This window comes from Sceloporus occidentalis, unplaced genomic scaffold (genome assembly GCF_023333645.1).
Source record: "Sceloporus occidentalis isolate IW3139 unplaced genomic scaffold, rSceOcc1.0.p SCAF_84, whole genome shotgun sequence".
NCBI lineage: Eukaryota > Metazoa > Chordata > Lepidosauria > Squamata > Phrynosomatidae > Sceloporus > Sceloporus occidentalis.
This window is the reverse complement of record NW_028317064.1, coordinates 3692346-3700081: the sequence shown is the minus strand read 5'-3', so window position 1 is coordinate 3700081 and position 7736 is coordinate 3692346. Positions and strand designations below refer to the sequence as shown.

Sequence of the window (7736 nt, the reverse complement as noted above, 5' to 3'; positions counted from 1 at the left end):
TTGAACAGTTACTTCCTCTCCTTTTTGTACCCTGCATTAACTCTTAAAAGTCCAAAGGGTAGTAATGGAATACTTTGTTACATGGCAGGTGCATATTACATGCATTGTATTTTAAAATCATCCACGTAAGCACAAATTGTTCATGTGATGCACCATTGTACAGCGCTGCATTATATGATGGTGCTATGTAAACCAATAAATAATAGTTTAACTAACAATCGTTTAGATTTTTTCTTAAAAAAACATGATTACCATCAACCCTATGGACGTTCAAGGAATCCTTAGCAGAAATGACATCACATTTATTTATAAAGCACCCGCAGATTCCGCAGCGCCATTACAATCAATGATTACAAACTAAAAGATCAACTGTGGGCAAGGTTTATAACAACTGAGATTTTTGTTAAACTGTAGAGATGGTGGTGTTTAGTAATATGCATACCAATCTAGGTTAGCATGTGTGTTTATTCTCTAACTAGATTAAACAAATGAGATAATTAGAAAAAATCAGACACACCGATAAGTAGAGTACAGGATATATAAAGAATATCTGATCGCTCTGGATTCTACCTGTATGCGGTTGTTAACGGGAAGTGATCTAACTGCAGCCAGGTGAGAGAATTCGTTTAAAAAAACATTTTGTCCTCTGAAGAATCCGTTTATATAAAAATGAATCGAAAGACCCAAATTAAGAGTGAACAATCAAGACTCAAAACTGGGTCTAATTTAAAAAGAAAAACAGCTTCCAGAGGTTGGTATTAAGAGGATTATTTAAGGTGTAGTAACTGGCTAATAGACAGAAATCTTCATCATTTTTTGCCCATTACGAATCATGTTAAGAATTCGTAAGATAGACCTTATACTATCGGAGATGGACAGAGCGGATGTGCCTAATGGCCAGGGCCGGCCCAAGGCAAAATGCCGCCTGGGGCGAATTTTAAAATGCCGCCCTCTCTCCCTTATCTACCCTTCCTCTCCCTCCGTCCCTGCCGCCCCCCCCCATTATCTACCCTTCCTCGCCCCCCCCCATGTACTTGGCACTCAGCATTACAAGCCGGCACCGAGACCGAACAGGAAGACTCGCCGCAGAGGAGAGAGGGGCGCCGAGCGGGTACTGACAGCTTGGTAAGCGAAAACCACTCGGCGCCCCTTTCTCTCTCTTTCGCTTTAAAAAAAAAAAAAAAAAAGGGCTTGGGGCGGCAAAGTGCCGCCCCTTCAAAAGTGCCGCCTGGAGCGGTTGCCCCACTCGGCTCCATTGTCGGGCCGGCCCTGCTAATGGCTAATAATTGCCCAACTTTTACCCATGGCGAATTGGAACGCCAGGGAACTGGAGCTTGGGAGGTAGTCTGTCAAAATCCATTCTCTGGTGTCTGACTCATGACTCGCCAGATTAAGAATTTTAACAAAAGATCATTCAATATGTGAGATCTTTGTTAGATGAGGTTAGATCAACTGTTTTTTTATTAGATCTACTATAAAATATGCAATATTAACAATCCCACCCCTCAACTGAAATTTGGATTTTTTTTTTTAATGTGGAAGATATTCGTTAGATCCGGTAAAATCAACAGTTTTTTTCCTTAGATCTATTATGCAGGAGGGGGTATTCACAATCCTATACGTGTGATCAATTTATACAAAGCTTTTATTTCTCCAATAAGGGTGTTTTGAAAACACGCAGAAAGATGGTCTGGCTGGGTTCTGTATCAGGGATTATCTGCTGAAAGGACTTGAGTTACCTTTGGCCAGATAGTGATGACAGTCTTTGAAATTGTACAATGCCATACTAAAGGGGAACTTGCATAAAAGGGGTCTATGCATAAAAGGATTTCGTTGGACCACCAGGACTTCATTAGCATTGCCATAAAGTATCATCTCGGTGCAGTGCTTGAGCAGGGAAAGTTTCCCAAAATATCACATGACCGACCACAATGACGGCCTCTGGGTCTGTTGATAAAGAACATTATTGAAACAAAATCAGTTTTTTTTCCAGTTTTAGACTACATTATTGTACAGTATTTAATGCTCAGAGATTTTTTTCCCATTGAGAACCGATTCCAGATAGGACATGAATATAACCTGAGTAAACCAGCCACAATATTTACACCTGTGATAATAAACTTACACATTTGGCACACCTTTGAAACACCCGGTCATACATTATACTAACAAACAATAAAAACTGGTTTCCTTCTACGCCAGCAATAATGGGAACCGAAGAAGTCTATGATGAAGGACTTTTGAAGGTTGTCCGGTACACTCAAGTTTATATGTTTGACAGGGTGGACGTCCCGCTATCACGCGAGGTACAAAGGTAGAAAGCGACGGACACATTTACGAGCCAGACTTTGCAGGAGCTCCTCCGACTTCTTTAGGAGCCGGGGGGGGGGGAGTCACATTTATAGAGTTCAATATAAAACACTTAAAGGTTAGGTACCTGCAGTAATATTATATGGGGGCATTGACTGGTTGGGTTTTTCAAGGCCAGAACAACACTAGAGAGAGGTTGTCTCACCTATTACCTACCCAGGGGCATTTCTCACTTCCAATATGTCTGAGCAAAAGCAAAAAGTGAAAAGTGATCGACACTTATAACCCTAAAAACTGCAAGTTGTGCTTGATTCCGGAACATTGCCAACAGGACATTGTTCTGCTCTGGCCAATGGGCACACAGTACAAGAAAATCATGTGGCAGTAAATCAAATGTGGCTGCTGTGGCCCTGGGGCCTGCTGCTTTGGTCAGAAGAAGGTGCTGAGAGCAGTAAGGAGATTTAAACATTCATGGGATGGGTATACGGCTCCTGAATCTGAGAGGAGACCAACGGCTGATTAAAGTTTGAGCTTTTACAGCTCAGATAGTTCTTATCTTGTTCAGCCATCAAATTCTATGTTTCTATCATTCTGTCTGCATTTCTCAATGTTTTATAACTCTGTCTGCCTAACTCTAAGACATCATAAACAGCTATTCCCATGTCTCCTTGCTGTTTTTGCTTTCAACACAAAATTATACATCCCCAAATGTCATTATTTTCCTTCTATGAGCTTCAAAGTTGCAGCTTCTATCCGTGTCCCTGCTTCCCCCCCGAAATGTTCAGCCTGTTTAAGACATTTTGTGATATAAATAATAAAATATTACAAACAAAAAAAATTGGGCCCCAGTACAGATCACTAAAGAATCTGACTTACAGCTTGAATATTCTCCTTTAACTAGAACCAGAGGCAGCCCCTTACATGGGTCTCGATGGGACCATTGGACCCAGGTGGGAGTTTGACCCAAGACATGTTCCATGTTCTTTCCGGCACCATTATATGTTCGGTGGGCTATGTGTTATTTGCATACCTGAGAACATCCCGGGTCCAGCTACCCGGGGCAAGCCCCTTTTCGGGATGTGGGTAGCCATCATAAAACAGAGATGGGGACAGTAAGTTTTCACAAATATAGTCTGTGAGCCGTTTAAATAACCACTACAGATTGTTAACAGGGAGTCCAGAAAATAATAATAATAATAATAATAATAATAGTAATAAGATTTTTTTCTAAAATAAAACTTTATTGCAGTTTTTACATAGTAAAAGTAAAGACATTTTCATCTTCTCTCACACCCGCTTGCTGATTCTCTTATACACGATGTCTTGCACTGTCAGCACCTGTAAAGCCAAACATAGATTTTATTACAAACAAGAAGAGCACGCAGTCGCCAACGTTTGAAAACAATTTCCAGACACATTTTGCAGCACGACTATCAATTACTTACTTATTGACCATACTCGCTGCCCCAAAGCTCCGCCCTATTTACCCATTTCACCCCGCCTACTTATTATAATGCACATTATATCACCAATTTCCCACCAACACTACCATACATCCATGGTATGCGGTAGATACTTTTGCAGCACAGCATTTTGAAGGAATCATTTTATAGACTGCCCTTATAAATGCCTGCCCATACACATATACAGTACATACACACGCACATTCACGCTTGCCCTTACACACAAACATACTAGCTCACACTTGCAGCCACATGCTTTCTGGCCTTTAGGCACATACACTTTCTCATTACCCTTCCCCTATTTCTATATTTCTTTCCTTTCTCCTATTCTTTATCTATCCCTATCTCTCTTATTACGGTATCTACCCCCTTTCTCCTTATCTCTCTTCTTTCTCATCATCTCGTTTCTTTCTCATTGTCTCTTTCCTTTCTTTTTATCTCTCCCTTTTCTCACTATCATCTACCCATTTTCTCCCTATCTCTTACCCTCCTTCCTTTCCTTTTTCCTTCTTTAATCCTGTGGTGGGAGCGCCATATCCCGATGCTTGGCATCAATCGCTGGCACTGAAGCAGCTGCCCCTGGGGCCTAGATGCAGAGTACCCCTCGCACCCTCCTTAACGCGACCCTGCCGACACCCGCAAATGCTAATTTCCCAATGTCTTGGGACACTGAAAGTAGTGGGACAAGCTCCCAAATCCTGGGACTGTCCTGGGAAAAACAACTGGTTAGCAACTGTGGTGCATATAGAAGCTCAAACACACCCAGGTCCTTTAAATGACCCTTCGAGAAGCATTTTTATAAGCTCTCCTGTTTATAGCAGCCTTCACGTCACTCACTATAACAGCAAACATGTTTACTGTCAGGCAAGCACTGGTTAATCGACCATCTGTGCTTCGGCCGAGTAGAATCGGAATGGAAGGACGCCAATTTCCACTCATTTACAATTGAGTGGCAATTCATGCAGGGAATCAAAAACAGCACTTTCCGTTCCTATTACATGATTTGCGAATTTATTATACCTCATTAAAATCAAATCTATAACGAAGAGTACTCAATTTCTGCTTCAGCACTCAAATGTCCGAGTGTATACAAAATAATGCACTTTTTTAAGAATAGATATAGCCCAAAGGTTTAATATTATACAAAATAAAAGAACACGATATATATTACTGTGGCTATAACACCCATCACACTAAGCCAGTGTTTTTTATGGGTGGACAAAAAGACCAAGACCACTATTTTTTAAGGAAAACTTGAAGTTGCCTCAGTGGCTGGTAAGTAGTTTTTGGATAGCTTTGCAATTGAAATAAATTTGGGTACAGGACTTTTTGACCACACATTAGGTGGCACTTTCAGCCATATGCGTCCCCCCCCCCATCACTTTCAGCCATATATGTTTCCCGTTACTTTCTGCTAATAAAAAAATATAACAAAATTATAACAAAATATCTTACATTGGTGAGAACATCTCCAGAAAGTTCGGTGACGGAGAGGACTCCCTTAAGTTTCACGACCAGCTTGTTGTCCCCTTCCAGGTTAACAACGGACTATAAGTGACAAGAAATGAAGGGGAAAAAAACCCAGTTATTATCATACTGAACCAGACCAAGCATATTCATTGCCGGCATCGCCAAACCCCCACTAGGGAGGACAGTCCGTATCCAAAAAAACAAAAATGAAAGAGGAATGAATGGAAATCAGGCATTTATCTTTGAAGGCCTTTCATCGATTTCTCACTAGTTTCCTATCTCCCCCTTTGTTATTAAACTACATTTCCCATGATTCTCCCGCAGCCTCTGCTTGGACAAAAACGTCTCCGAATTGTTGAAGTTTTAACCTAAAGTTGAAGCTGTTCCTGGTTACTGTCCCTGACTAAATAGCTCTGTCTCCTTTCTGCAGCTCGGTCTGATACAATTTTATGTTTGTTATAAATGTGTTTCTGTGTATGAAATTATTTACGTGATTTGTTTGTTATATTTAATAGTTAAGAAGCCCGAACAATACATTTGTTGAGCTCCCTCTGAACCTCTCAGGAGCTCTGCCTTTCCTGAGGATTAAAATGTCCCACACATTCAGCTCCTTGGTAAGTAATATAGCCGTGAAACATTAGATAGGACCAGGGCCGGCCCGACAATGGAGCCAAGTGGGGCAACCGCTCCAGGCGGCACTTTTGAAGGGGCGGCACTTTGCCGCCCCAAGCCCTTTTTTTTTTAAAAAAAGCGAAAGAGAGAAAGGGGCGCGAGTGCTTTTCGCTTACCAAGCTGTCAGTACCCGCTCGGCGCCCCTCTCTCTCTCCTCTGCAGCGAGTCTCCCTGTTCGGTCTCGGTGCCGGCTTGTAATGCTGAGTGCCGGAAGATTTCCGGCGCTCAGCATTACAAGCCGGCACCGAGACCGAACAGGGAGACTCGCCGCAGGACTGCTGAAAGGTAAGTACAAGGGGGGGGGGCGGAGGGAGAGGAAGGGTAGATAATGGGGGGGGCGGCAGGGACGGAGGGAGAGGAAGGGTAGATAAGGGGGGGGGGGGCGGCATTTTAAAATTCGCCCCAGGCGGCATTTTGCCTTGGGCCGGCCCTGGATAGGACTCACAATACTTGGGGTACTTTGACGTAGTGGCTGAGCAATATATCACCATATACTGTGACGGAATCCCCAATATTTATGCCTTACATGGGTGTTTTTGAATGGTATTTGCTGGATATGCGCTGAATTCATGCATTGTTTAGTGTACTTATTGGTCATTATTATTCTAGCAGCAACTCTGAATTTTTAGGCTTTTTAGGTTGTGCGCTCTTCTATTTTTGTATGTTTTACAAGAAAATAATGAAAATCCCTCTTCTTGGGCATTGGCTTTGCTGATGGGGATGGGGTTTGCTGTGTGTGGGATGAGGCTAGCGCAGACCCCCTGTCTGGAGAAAGAAGAAAGTGACCCGGAGACCCCGGGTAAAACCCAGAGAGATCCCCGGTACGGTGAAGTCTCATACCTTGATCTTCTCTCCCGTTAATGCTTCGAACTCGGCCTCCTCGCCCAGGGTAAACTCATTGCGCGTAACCTTGGGGCCTGTGGTGACGGTGACGACAAAGTGGTTGCCGTTCTGCACAATCTCCGACACACTCTTGATATTTTTGCCCTTTTCTATCAAGTCATCGGGAAGACCTTTAAGCACAAAGATGATTGTGTTAAAAATTTGACATCACTGATCACAGTCATTAAGGTTGTCGCTGACTATACTAACTAATGACATAAAGGTATAATAAATGCAAAGTAACCACAAATAAACTTTTTCTTCTAGAAAGGTAACTTAAATTATATTCATCAAATTCGGTGTTAGGAACATTATTTTTAGGCGGGGAATATATATATTTATTGGTATCAAGTAAACTGTATTTATAAATATTATTGTTTGTATAAGCATTAAAAAAACAGTAATATTGAATAATTTTATAGACCTTGGTGCATTTCAAAACTTTCACTAAAGGCAATAATATACGCTCTTATTTAAAAAAAAAAAAAAGATAATTCTAGTACAAATATGGAACAGTCGGCAGGAACAATTTGGTTTCCACGCAGACTGAAATTTCCCCCAGAGGTTCTCTGCCAGAAAGACTCACCGATGGCTTTCATGAAAGGCTCAAAGTTTTCCTGGGACTGAAGCTCGTAGGTTCCATTGAAGGCCATCTTGAAGACGTCTCAACAGCTAGAGAGGATGAGAGTGAATGCACTTACCCTGCCCATTCTACCGACTTTTAACTGGTTTCCATTATCTCCAAATCTGGTTAGAGGTGAGATGACGTCACCTTTTTTTATAGCTCTGCTCAAACATTAACGTTTAAGAGCAATGCTCACCTGTATTGAGCATCTTGGCCGATCGAGTGATTGGACCTCGGGCAATTTTAGATGGAGAATATACTATAATATTAATGTATTACTTGAGGGGAAAAAAAACTGGTAGAAAGACTGTCCT

The 7736-nt window shown here is 41.9% G+C and overlaps 1 protein-coding gene across 1 annotated transcript; it reads right to left on the bottom strand.

Moving 5' to 3' along the window:
• Nucleotides 1-3597: 3597 nt before the first annotated feature.
• Nucleotides 3598-7450, bottom strand: LOC149285117 (fatty acid-binding protein 1, liver-like). The gene is made up of 4 exons (XM_089495786.1): nt 7384-7450; nt 6756-6928; nt 5229-5321; nt 3598-3648 (listed from the first exon to the last, which is right to left on the bottom strand). Exons 1-4 carry the CDS (start codon nt 7448-7450, stop codon nt 3598-3600), a joined length of 384 nt encoding a protein of 127 aa, XP_089351912.1.
• Nucleotides 7451-7736: the final 286 nt, after the last annotated feature.